This window comes from Perca flavescens, chromosome 19, assembly GCF_004354835.1.
Source record: "Perca flavescens isolate YP-PL-M2 chromosome 19, PFLA_1.0, whole genome shotgun sequence".
Classification (NCBI taxonomy): domain Eukaryota; kingdom Metazoa; phylum Chordata; class Actinopteri; order Perciformes; family Percidae; genus Perca; species Perca flavescens.
In genome coordinates, this window is record NC_041349.1 from 30,127,785 (window position 1) to 30,141,661 (window position 13,877).

At 39.8% G+C, this 13,877-nt stretch overlaps 1 protein-coding gene across 1 annotated transcript; it reads left to right on the forward strand.

Annotated features, from left to right (window-relative positions):
* Positions 1–1,706: 1,706 nt before the first annotated feature.
* LOC114545455 (protein c-ets-1-B-like) lies at positions 1,707–8,865 on the forward strand (the record flags this gene model as incomplete). Its single annotated transcript, XM_028563722.1, has 8 exons — positions 1,707–1,740; positions 2,214–2,333; positions 2,441–2,644; positions 3,678–3,752; positions 3,869–4,066; positions 6,159–6,377; positions 6,479–6,597; positions 8,317–8,865. Coding segments are annotated over 8 exons (1,182 nt in total), but the record flags the coding sequence as incomplete, so codon positions are not given.
* Between the last annotated feature and the right edge of the window lie 5,012 nt (positions 8,866–13,877).

Consider the following 13,877-nt stretch of genomic DNA (forward strand, 5'->3'; position numbering starts at 1 on the left):
TGGTCATATTCCACCTTACTGCTTTGACAAAGAATTCTTAACTCAAGGGCCACTTACTACATTTCCCCAAGAGCTTTATGTCTCATCTTGGGGCCTTTATCGGTGACTGCCGTTTGCTCAGCTGTCGTGGAATATATCAGTCAGAATGACAATTTACAAACCCGCTGATGAAGGTCATGAGATGTGGCTGAAAGCTCCAGATGAAAACTAGTTGTTGATGTTTTCTTAAATCAGTGCTTCCAACATCCAATGTCCTGTCATATTATTTTTCTTCTGTGCCCACTGTGTGTAAAATCATTGATTAAGTGATTCCACACTTGGCCTCAGACCTGTTCCTTCTGCCCCTCCCACATCCACATGATTGACAGTTGTCCATCACAACCGGTCCCCTCCTCCCTTCCTATCTATCATATTAAAGCCCCATTCCCCCCTTTGTGGTCTCAGTTTCCTCCAACTGATCCCCAACTCCTTACACACTGGGATGGACTGCAGTACTTACGGTAAGACAAGGATTTTCATCCCACTCTTCAGTCAACATCAGGAGGAGGTCAAAGGGATTCTGACGCATTTCTTGTTTGTTTCAATCTGATCATTACATTTTGAACGTAATTTGAACGTTATGGCAACAACTTACTTTAACCACCCTATTGAGTATTTGTCATGAATGGTTTATGATATACTATAATGTAGTTGTGAGCAGACATTTTAAAATGTTTAATAGGATTAGTCAACAATAGCTTCTCCTCTAAAGCATTTGGTGTTTAAACAGGTAATGAATGACTTATACTTAGCTTAAATCATATTTATGTTATTTATATGTGAATAAACACATTTCATTACCTGTCTTTACACATCCACATTAACTGCCTGTGTCATCCACAGGCAGTTAAAAGCTCTTTATAGATTGAAACTCATCATGTTGGATCATTCTTGACTGCGGAAATGCAAAATTTTAACTCAATGTCCTTTCAGCCGCTTCTAATGGCTTTCATCATTGTATATAATTGGCTCAGTTGTCCTGGAGAGTGAAGAATGATTTCTAAAAAAAAATAAAAAATACTTCTAATAGTTTTAAACTCATTGACCTTAATATATTGACTGAGTTAAAGATGCAGTGGGAGCTTTAAAGCATTCCAACATTAGGCTCTAATGCATTATGGTACATAACTCATAAACTGTACATCATCCTATCATAATGAACGTATGCAAAGTTGTCAGTGTGCAATTGTGAACATTTCAATACTTGAAAGGAGTTTGTACTGTATAAAGATAACACATAACTCATAAACTGTTCAGGCCATCAATGTGAGCTTATGTTGATCAATTAATCAGTGAGGTGTACTGAGTATTTTGAAATATCGATGGTGTACTGTATATATAATGTACATCTATGGGATTGTTTTTAAACCTTTATAACTAAAACGAATACGGCTTGTCAGGAGTGTAGCTGTAATTTCAAAAGTGAGGGGCACAGACTGTTCAGAGGACGATGTTTTTGTAGGGGGGTAAATTCTGTAGTAGCCCAAATTTGGTGGCTTCTGGCACATTCTAATTAGCCTGGGTAAACCCTGACGAACTTCCGGCAAATTTGAGATTTGCTCTGCAAGTCAGTCTGGCCAAGAGCCCATTCAAACCCATTTCCAATGTCCTCAAAATTGAGGCACCAATCACAACCGCTGAGGCGGGCTTTACACCAATAACAACCGCTGAGGCGGGCTTTACGCGACGAGGATAGCGCAGGTCAGTGTGACATATGCCGATTTCATGCAGGTCAATACTACAATTAACTGACAACATAAGTTATAAGGTTACAGTTCTCTTCTCAAGGACGCACGCACACACGGACTCTGTCTCTTTTTCCTTTCTCTCAACTTCGCCGTGTGTGTGTGCATACCCGTTTGCGGTGTGAAGCGTGTGTCCGCGCTGTTCTTGCACAGGGAACCTCGTGAATTAACCTGCAACATGTCAGCTGTTTGGAAATTCTTCAGTGTGTGTGCAGAAGATAACAAGTTTGCAATATGCAACACCTGCAAGGAAAAAGTAGGGCGTGGAGGGACGACACCAAAAACCAGAATAAAATTTTTTTGTGTGTTCACGAAGTCCTTGCCGCTTGTTGAAAGGAGGATTTTATATATTATTTTATAATTTATTTCTGTCTAATGAGCTTATGGTGAGATGAAGCGTCACATGAGGGTCTTTATATTGTCTCCCAGAGCTGGACACCCTGGAGGTCCCTCCTCTCACCCCGACCAGTAAGGAGGTCCTCAACCAGGCGCTGAAGGCCAGTTTCACTGGATTTGCCCAGGAGAGAATCAACCATCTCTTCCCACAGGGTATAGCCTGAGCTACACGCAGGATATTGCATTCATCAATACAGGAGTGAAAGCTCCCATTACAGTACATTCAGAGATGTAGATTTACTCCTATTTATTTTGTCCAGATCCTACCTTGTGGTCTGAATGGGAGGTGAACTACTGGCTGGACTGGTGCCAGGCTGAGTTCGGTCTCCATTGCCTGGGGTCAGACCTGAGAGGCCTGCAGGGCAGCGAGCTGTGTGGCCTGGAAAGAGAGGCTTTCCTGGGCCTGATGTCTGACTGCATCGCAGGAGAGATCCTGTGGGAGCATCTGGAGACCATGAGGAGAGGTAAAAGGACTTTTCAAACAAAAAAAACAATTCTTACAAACTCACATTTTCCTTGAAACATGCTTTGCTGCTAAAGTACTTTGCTCATAATTTTTGTTCATTCATCTTTTTATTTCCATTTGTTAAAAATAACCCCTGACGTCATGACCCCACAAAGTGTCAGAAGTGTTTTTTTTTACGTTTAAGTTTTAATACATTTCAAATGTGTCATCTATACACAGTGCGATCCATCTGGAGCTCCCTACATGCTTTTCAACTTTACATCTTTCTAATTTTGGGGCTTATTTTAAAATTTTAAACCTTAAAACATTTTCAATATTTACACATTTCTATTACTGTGAATTTCCACAAACATAAAATGTTATGGCAGGCCAATATATCTCTGCTGATGTTTATGACATTTCCTTTTTACAACCTTTTTTCAACCAACGTTTAGCATATGTATCATACTCAAAAGATGATGTAGGCCATGCTATAATATTTGGTACCTAAAGGGACATGGGGAATTTTATGCTAACAAAGTACTGCTAACCACCAGGGAGGTCCAATCATATTTCAGCGGGGGCTAGTGCCACCCCGTGCCCCCCTTCTAGCCCCGCCCCTGGTTATGTGGCTATTTCACATTCAGAGCATGAAATCGATAAACAGTTAGATAAGGATCATCTTTAAGTTTGTTGATGACACTATCAGGTACATTTTGCGTTTTCAGAAGGATGAATACCTCCTCCTCCTCGGCAACCATTCAGACTGGTACTCAGATTGGTTTCTCAGGAGCCCGAGATACTTTTCGTGTACTCATGAGAAAAGTATCTCGTGCTCAAAAGAAAGTTTCTTGTGCCCACAAGAAGACAAAAAACATGTCCTTTAGGGGCTCCGTAATAATGGCTTTACATTCATCTAAGGTTTCTGCTTTATATTGTATTATATGTAAAAAGTAAGCATGCACACAGGTAAACATATGTTCTTTATTAAATTCCTCTTAGTCCTTGTCAATGATCATGGAATAACACAATGTTTGAATTTCATTGTCCAGAGAATGAATATGACTGCAGTTCTTCATTACCCACATGCACGATACCATCTTACTGCCAGCTTCAAATCAACAAAGGTATTAATGTGATAATGTCTTCTATATATATATATATATATAATTACATAATTAATACATTGTTACTTGTTATATTATTCTAAATAGTTTTACGATTCCCTTGTCTGTTTCCTCAGAAAACTACTCCGACTATGTTCAGGAGCATTCAGACAAACGCAGTTATCATGTTCAGTACCATCCCAGTGAGAGGACAGAACTCCACACTCTGCACCCTGTCCCTGTCCAACGTGTAGACTACTATCTGATCAAAACAGAAGATCCCAGCAGGAGCATGACCGCTGTTGCTCTGCTGCATGAAACACGAGGGGCCGGAGGTGAAAACACACTCCACACACTCCACACACTTACACGTCCTATATGGTGCAAAAAAGATGTTGTGTTGCTTGCGGTTACATTCTACTTTGATCCTGAGTTAGTGTTTGTTCTCAGTCATGTTTCAGGATGAGATTGTAATTCTAAAGATGTTCTTTAAAGGCTCACCTCCTGTATTAAGCCATGGAGATAGTTTGTGGTGGTACAAAGCCAAACTGAATGTATCTCATCAGCAGCAGTTTTTATTGGAACTACTTCCTACAGTGTTGTAGTAAGACCACCTAGACCACGTCGTCACCTAGACCAGAGTGTATCACACAAGACCAGACCAAACAACTGAAACATACAGTATATACACTACTTACTAATATGTAGGCTATAGCTAATATTCGCTAAGTCAAGTCAAGTCAACTTTATTATCAATTCTGCCATATGTGCCAGACATACAGAGCAATTGAAAATATGTTTATCTCCAACCCACGGTGCAATAAAATCCCTTTGGGTGAGGGGTGAAGAGATTTCTGGAGAGTTATGGTACAGAGGAAGATTGATAACTTTAGCTCGCTAGCTTTGCTAGCATCACTTACACTTACCTTTCTTTATGCTTCCTTACTTAGTGCAGATAAAAATGTTAGGTGGTCCCAACACTGCTGCGTGTTTTCTTTTAGATGTTGTTTTGCAAATAAACTTTAAAAAATGTATAATATATAAAATGTAATAAATAAAATGTTTTGGTTTGATTTGGCTGACAGCCAGAACTTCTTTTCCTGTCACCTACATTTACGTGTTAAGGGGGATTGGGAAACGGGGGTTAACAGTACATTTCAAACTAGAAATGAGTCAAGTGGTATTTAAAGCAGGAAGTTTTACATCCAATTGCAGCAATGATGTTAACACATAAATCAGACAATACGCAGGCAGTTTAGTGATATCCCTGAAGTTGTGGTCTTGACCGGTCTTGAAATAAAACCCTGAGTCTGGTCCTTTTCATCCGAGACCGAGACAAGACCGAGTAAAAATGTGGTCGATTCGGAGACCAGACCTTCAAAAAGTGTACTTGAGACCAAGACCAGTCTCGAGTACTACAACACTGCTTCCTACCAAAGAAATTGGGCCTTGAAAACATGAACAAAATAATTTCTGTAAATGCTGCATTAATCAATCATTTCAACAATGGATCAAATGTCTATGTGTAATGTGAAGAAGTGGCTCGTAGTGACGAACCTACAGAGAATCATCATCAGATATGCAGTTCTCTTCACATCTATTTGCACATCACAGCTTTTTAACCTGTTTTAGCAGCTGTTTTCAATGGAAAAGCTCTGATAAAGCCATTGTTCACTACCTGCTCAGCAGCAAACAGCAGACAGACACAGTTAGAGAGTAGCTGCTGAACATTTAGCAGCTAGGGAGACAGATATTTTTTCTCAGGAGTTGGTGGAGACTGAGAAGAAAAGTGAATATTAGATTACATTGAAAAACATGACAGTGTGCCTGCTGGTTGTGTAAATAGGCATGTTTGCTAACATGTTTGCTTGTTAAGGGGATTTTTATGTCAGATGTTGTATTTTTAGGATGTTGCAGGGTATCTCTGTCCAAGTAACACCAAAAACCAAACGACTGACATTGGCTGCATTTGTTTTCACTTTTCAGATGTGTTCAAAGGATAGCAATATTAACTGGACCAGTGTCCATTAAGCAACAGAAAATCTACTCTGATTCTTTTAGCTTCTGAATATTGTATGAATCCTCAAATTTGGTTTATGATGGGAGTCTACAAAAAATAGTTCCAGAAGTGGCCGGGTTGGGTCAGTGGGTAGAGAAGGCGCACATATACTGAGAGGATTATGCCTCGACGCAGAGGTCCAGGGTTCAAGTCGGACTTGTGACGATTTCCTGCATGTCTTCCCCCTCTCTCTCCCAAGCTGTCCTATCAATTAAAGGCAGAAAGCCCCCCAAAAAATAGTTCTAGAAGACTGTAAACCACTGTGGTTTGTAATCCAATATGGCCACCAGAAGCTATTTCGCATCATGACCTGAGAGCCTTCCATCCTTATTAACCTGCCTTTTCTCTGTTTCTCCTATGGTGTACAGACTCAGAAGTGGAGATTGCCCACAGTGACGACTCTGACTTTGTGGGCTCTCTGTCTTGGACTGCTCCTCTCCAAGATATAAAGCCAGCGATGGAACAGACCATGTCTGAAGATATCTTCACTTTACCACACCCACACAGGAGCTTCAAAGAATATGTAGGCAACAAAACAGATGTGGGCACGGCCGTGATATCCGCAGTGAACCTTGCTGGTTTCACTGGTGAGTAGTGGCTGAAGGAGATTCAGTTTTAATATCTCATATGGATTCATATCAGTTGTAAATCTATGCAGCAGGTCTTCAATCTAGTCTTCCTGCTATAGGAAGTGGTCCCATCCAGCTGTGGCAGTTTCTGCTGGAGCTTCTCACAGACTGCAGCTGTCAGTCTTGTATCAGCTGGACAGGAGATGGGTGGGAGTTCAAGCTGACGGACCCTGATGAGGTACATAATGCCTGTAGGTTTTAGCAAAATTCGATGTAAAACACCATAGGCTTAAAGCAGTGATTCAAAGTGATGGAATGTAACTCAGTACATTTACTCAAAGATCATAGAGTTGCTCGACTAATTTGAAAAAAAGTAGAAATTGGGATTTGATTAAAAAAATATATTCACATATTAAGTCAACTGTAACACCTGAACAATTTGTGTTGCAGTTATGTAATGTGTAATGTAAGTTATATGTAATGTGTAAAACGAGTTAGCAAGCGAGCACAGTGGTTTAAACAGGTAGCTGAAAGCAATGAATAAATGGTGGAAACATTCAGCTTCTCTCCAAGTAATTGTAGCCTAGACTAGTAGTAGTATGATTGCTGACCAAACTAACCTAAATATTGACAGTTCAATTTTATGAAAAAATGAATATATAGTATAGTGTTTTACATTTGGAACATACATTGGGATTGATGAAGGGGTACGTAAATTCATCTGACAGGGCTGTGGGGGGACCTCAGACCAAAAAGGTTGGGAACAACTGGGTTAAAGGTCCCATATTGTCAATAAATGAGATTTGTCTTTTTTTATTATTATAAAGCAGGTTGAGGTGCTATATAAATACTGTGAAAGTATCAAAATGCTCAATCCACAGATAAATGCACAAGCCTGTATTTAGAACGAGCCTTTAAACGAGCCGTCAGGACTTTTGTACGGTTGTGATGTCACAACTATACTATAGAAAGTGCCACTACGGTGCCGTTACAGTTATGCTGCAGTGACGGTGCAGAGACTCTGAGAGCGCAGATGCAGATGACCCGGAAATGCTGACCAATCAGAGCAGACTGGGTTTATTCAACAGGGGGGGATTAAAGAGACAGGCTCGGGCGTCCGGATAGCTCAGTTGGTACAGCGGGCGCCCATGTATAGAGGTTTACTCCTCGACGCAGCGGGCCAGGGTACTACTCCGACCTGCGGCCATTTGCTGCATGTCTTTCCCCCTCTCTCTCTCTCCCCTTTTATGTCTTCAGCTGTTCTGTCGAATAAAAGCTTAAAAATACCCAAAAAATAATCTCAAAAAAGAGACAGGCGCTAAAACAGAGCGTTTCAGACAGAGGGTGAATACAGGTATATTCAGACAGTATGAGAAAAATAATGTGTTTTTTGAACATTAAAGCATGTAAACATGTTCTAGTAGAAACCCAAAATACAAGTATGAACCTAAAAATGAGCATGAAGGACCTTTAACAATGAGACTAGAAGGAGGGGGAAACTGCTCGCCCAGCTCTGTCAGTTCAAACAACTCCACCCCACATTATATTGAGTTTATTTAGCACGTGGAAATATAAGCTGCTGGTTTTGTGGCAGTAGTTAGCTATTTTTCACCAACAGCTGGACACAGGAACTAATATTCCAAACTTTTACTGACATATTTATCGACAGTGGAATATATCCTTATGATACCAATACTACTGCTAAAGATGATAAAATGACATTATTTTTGATCAAATCTAATTAATGTGTAGGTCTTTTATCGGTCTAGCTCTACAAGTTTGTGTTTTTAATTTTCTTAAAATCAATAGATCAGTCTAATTCTATGTGACTCCAGTGACTGCAGTTACCACTTACATTTGCAACATTAATAGTATTGATCATCATTATATTGCTGTCTAAGTAATGAGAGTTCTGTAGCTCTACGCGGTCTGGAGTAAGCTGTGGCTCTGTGTCCAGGTGGCCCTGCTGTGGGGTAAGAGGAAGAACAAACCAAAGATGAACTATGAGAAGCTAAGTCGAGGCCTACGATACTACTACGACAAGAACATCATCCGCAAGACAGCTGGCAAACGCTACGTCTACCGCTTTGTCTGCAACCTGCAAGGCCTGCTGGGATATGAGCCTGGGGAGCTGCACGCCATGTTGGACATCAGTAACAAGAAACTGTAATGACCTCAACAAACACTCGCAACAAGGAGCAGTTACATTTTTTATATGGGATACTTCAGTTATAACCTTTTATCAGTAATTATTCTAACTTTATGATTGATGATGAACTTTGATATGAGAACTGACCATCTGAGGCTCAGAGAGTGATACACACACACACAGTGTGTGTGTGTGTGTGTGTGTGTGTGTGTGTGGGAAGGATGCTGCTGTTGTTTTAGCCACATAATGTCTTTTATTTATTTTTTTAAATCAATTGTTGATTACCTGTAGAATTCAATAATAAACGCATGTATGGGTGCTCTTTATATGTTTTGGCCCATCGACTGTGAACTGAATGTAGACATTTATTTGAAGGGATAAGACTGAAATGCCACTGTCAAGAGTCTTTATGAATGTTTATGACTGTTGTACGACAAACTTTTCAGTTGCTGGCCCCTTTGGACAAAAGTGGTAATGTTTTTACCACACCTGATCACAAGCCAAAGCATTAGCAAGAGTTTGTTGTAGCAACCTACGTAGTAATAATAATAACTTTGATTTAAAAAAAACTAAAAAAAACAACAACAAAAAAACATTTAGGCCTAAAAAAATCTCCTGCTTCCTTTTACCTGGCTGAATACTCAAACACAGGCTTTTCCGGTGTTACACCAAAATCTGTGACCCGTCAAAGTGTAAGTGTAGAGCTACCTGCTGTAAATCATTTTGTGACTTTGAAGGAAAAATCGGACCCGGACGTTAATAAAAACTATATAAAAATAGTGTTCTTTTCACTGTTAGTCTTGTTTGCTGTTACAGGTCATTTATGATCATCAGATGGAAAATTACACAGTTTCAGAAACATTTAAAAATTCCTCGTAGCTACTTTAAGTGTAATTAGGTAAATTAGGCGAGGTTGATTTTCTCAAGTACTGTACAAATTCAACATTGCACACAGCAAGGCCATTATTTCCAATGGAGAGAGTGTCTTTGCTCTTATGGGCCGTTGCGCAAGGCACAGTGCCATGCACTACACTGATCTTCGTCCAAATAATTCCTTCCAGTGAGACACTGAGCAGACAGGATAGATATTTGTCTACCAGTCTGAGGTGGTGAACACAGAGATCCAGCCTGAAAGAATCCCTGCCAGGAACTGTTTTAACAGAGATCAGCTGGTGCTTGGACTTATGGAACCTAATTGATGTATTCACTCTTGCTCAGCCAACTCCTGCATTTCACTTTTGCACTACATACGTGTTTGGGTCAGCTCCTGCAGAGAAATCAAGCTGTCTAATTTTACATCTCCGACCACACAAGGCTTGTTTATTGATTTATTGCCCTCTAATTCCAAATGCAGCAGGGGATCATTTCTGCTCCGGTAGATTTAAGAATGACTCCTTTCAGTCTGACCCAGCACAGCTGGTTTACAATATATACTTGTGTAAATAGTACACACAATTGCTGAAGAAATGTGTTTATTGAGGTTATGCCAAGATAGAATTTAGTGTGACTAATCTTCTAATACTATGGTTGGTTTTTGGATAAAGGAGTCCTATTTATTGTGAAAAAACTTAGGTTCTATGGTACAACTTTGGGTCCAGAGTCATCCTCCTGTTAATGAACCTGGCATAACATGTTGGCAAGTTTTCTATTCATTAAATTATGATTTTTTTTAAGGCCAAATGTATCCCATTGTGTTTGAATTGACTAAGTGGTGCCATTCAAGAATGAATACAAAGCCACACAAGGACTACTGACATTACACTGAGGAGGGGCAGATCTAGCCATATTTAGGCAAAATGATGTAAGCAAGAGCGTTAATACTCAAAAGAAAAAGTGTATCAATTTTAAGGCCCAATAGGCTGCACTGATTTTGCTTTATTCTTTTGGGGAAATGATTGTAAAGATTTACAAGTAATATGTTTACGGCATATACTCTCTAACTGGGCCGTTATGGGACTGATTGGTGGGATTGCTTTGGACGAAGTACACACGGTGATACACTGGTAAGAGCAAATTATGTTTAAAGCAAGGCAATGCAAGTTAATTTGTTAGCACAAGGCAACTCAAAGAGCTTTACAGAGGCATAGAAACACATTGTAAACATAAAATAATAATAATATAAGTACATTCAAGAAACAAAGCACAATCACAACAAAGACAAGTATAGTTAAAATTTGGAAACATAACAAAATAGATATTAAAATCAATTATAGACTTTAAAATAATTAAATTAAGCCAGTAAATTATTTAAGGATAAGAATAAATAAACAAAAATAATGTTATAATCAAATTTCAGAAAGCTGCAGTGAACAATAAAGTTTTCAAATTTTCACGGAAGGCTTGTATCATGTGGACAGGCCGACAGTTTTGTTGTCATTACTTAGATTGGGGGAGACAGAAGTTGCTCGTTTGAAAGCCATGATGTCTCTCTCTCATGGGTGGGCCAGTGGGAGACAGCATTGGCAATGCGAGGCTACTTTGCACCCATCTATTGTTGTTTTCTCATACCACAGAGGTTGCTATGAAGATTTCCTGACGAAGAGGCGACTGAAAAAGTCCACCTGTGCCTTATATTAGTACTTCGATGGAGTAGGCCTGTTCTGAATAAGGGCTGGCTCTTGTTTAGCCTAGCTTGGCAAAAAGACTAGAAACAAAACAGAGGCAAACAGTTCTTAATGGAGAAGACCATTATAGACTACATCTATATTTATCATTTCTTTATCAACTTGCGCAATAAACACATTGCGAAAGACACTCAGACATTTTTTGTGTTAGTTGAAAGAAAATATCAGCTGAAAACAGCCCTTTAAAATGTAACTGTCCTTTTTTAGTGGTGTTATATTCAATTCAATGTTCAATTTGTTCAATAAACGAATGATGGAAATGATGCTGCGCTACAGTGATACAAGCTTTATTTTATAATCGTCATCACACTCCGGAGGCCATTTTGGAAAAGCTCATTTCAGGGGGCATGATTCTGTTTTGTTTTTCCTTTTGTTACTCACAGCTCTCAACGGGAAACTGCTATGGTATAAATTACAAGGTTAATGTCATATTCTCTTACCCTAAAAAAGAGACGAGCTGTCCTGATCAGTGAATAAACTCATTCCCATCACACCCAGACAATGACACACTCTACCCCATGTTGGGGCCTGTGGAGGGTAAGTGGTGGAAGTAATCCTTACACACTTGATGCTCTCACTCTGTTTCTGTCTCCGGTTCACTGAAGGATCAAATCAAATTAGCGTTCAGTTGAACCAGCATTCAGCCACGCTATAAATCTGGGGATGTAAATGATATGTTGACACCTGAACGTGTCATACACAAGAAGGTACTTCTTTATGTACAACGTGACCCACTCAAAGGTATAACAAGTGAAACATGTTTTCTCCTACGGTAAAACATGATTCCACCAAGTTTAATTACTTACTCCAGATCAGGGAGGCCATATCGTGGTTTTCCCTGTTTTATTTAGTCAATTCATTCCCTGTGTGTCAAATGAGAGCTCTGGAGCTCTACGGGACATATTTATTAGTGCGTTGTACACAATGTGTAGTGTATTGAGTGGGACCCCTATTGCTGGGTACATGCTGGGTACAGCTTGCTCTTCACTGCTCGCTACAGAACATTCAAGAACCAATGAAGAAAGAGAGACCAGAGATGTTACATTGCAGCAAACTTCACCAGTTCAAGCATCATCGGAATGAACGCTTTTGTTCCCATTAATAGCCTGGTCCCAAATACGCCAAATTGGGCCAGGAGCGGAAAGTGGGGGGACCAATGGCTGGTATATTGCTATGTCATGGCAGGTATATTTGTCAGGATCCAAAGAAGCGCAGTGTCAAGTTTGAATTTGTTTGGATGAACAGTTTTCAAGAAAGCTGCAAGCAGCAATACCGGAGGCCAAGCAATTGGGCCGTTCCAAAAAGGTAATGTTTTCTATGGGCAAATCACAATGAATGGACTGTATTTACTAGTGATGACCAAAGTTCCATACTCTCCATACTACTGAGCAAACTCCTTTAACTGATGAAGACTCTGAGCTGTGGTTGAAAGCTCCTGAAAAAGCTTGCCAGTGGACCGTGAGTTAATATTTTCTCGTCAAAAGAAAACCTATCATAACACCATGAAAACAGTCTCCACTTTCATAGTCCATTTTAGTTGGAATACATGCTTAGGCTTAGGTTTAGTCACAAATACAAGTCAAATGGATTTCAGCTGGTCAACACTGTAAACACACTCTTGCTTAGATGGGTGCCCATTGCTCTGTAAAATGTAATGTCATGAAACACACACACACACACACAAATGTTACTGTTATGTAAAAAAAACTATGCATGGAATGTTCTTAAACAAAAGACATTTTTATGATTATATAATTGCATAAAAATATTTCACTTCCACTAAATGTTATCATTAGATATTTATATTGTTCCCACTATTCTGCTGTACATGCTATTGATCCCCAGAGGAGTGAAACACAATCACACATGGCTAATGTGCGTTCGCCCTAACAAAAACAACACATTGACTGATCAAAGCACATGGCTGCAATTAGTCAGCCTGAAAGCAGGCAGGGGGTCTGCCTGGTCTTATTAACACCTCATGAGCCCTCTGTGCTTTGTGTGAGACTTCATATAGACTTCAACACACACACACACACATACACACACAATATGCATGTGCACTCGGGAATAGACATGTTGTGCTCTACAGTGTTTTGTATTTTAAATGTATTCACCTCATTTCTATTCAATGCCCATTTGTTACATGTTGTTCACTTGATTACAGACCTGTTCATCTGTTATACACATAGTAGTGTCGCATTGCCAGACCAATCACAATCGTCTTGGGTGACGCAGCAACGGTGGCTCTGCAAAATAGTCTCGGGAAGGAACGTGTTTTGGTGGAACATTTGAAAAAGAAAAATGCCACATAAAATGAAGTTTACTGTTCACACAATACAGTAGCCTACCATAAGCTATTTTGCTGGTTACATGGTTAAAAGTAATTTGCCCTTACTAGTGTATTGACCTGTGTAAAGTGGGACGTTACCTTGTCTACAGCAATCTGTCCCAAAATGTCCCAGTTAAATAGTTGATGCCGTAACATTAAAAATATCCTTTGTAAATCTTTACAATCATTCACAGAAAGAACCAAGCAAGCCTGCCTTGTTGTACCTTCCAAATTTTTTTCAAAACCGGCAACATTGGGTACCTGGATAGCTCAGTTGGTAGAGCTTTAATCCTCAATGCAGCAGGCCTGGGTTCAACTCCGACCAGTGGCCCTTTGCGGCATTCCCCCTTTCATTTCTTCAACTGTCCTGTCAATAAAGGCCTAAAAATGCCCCCTGATTTTTTATATCTTTT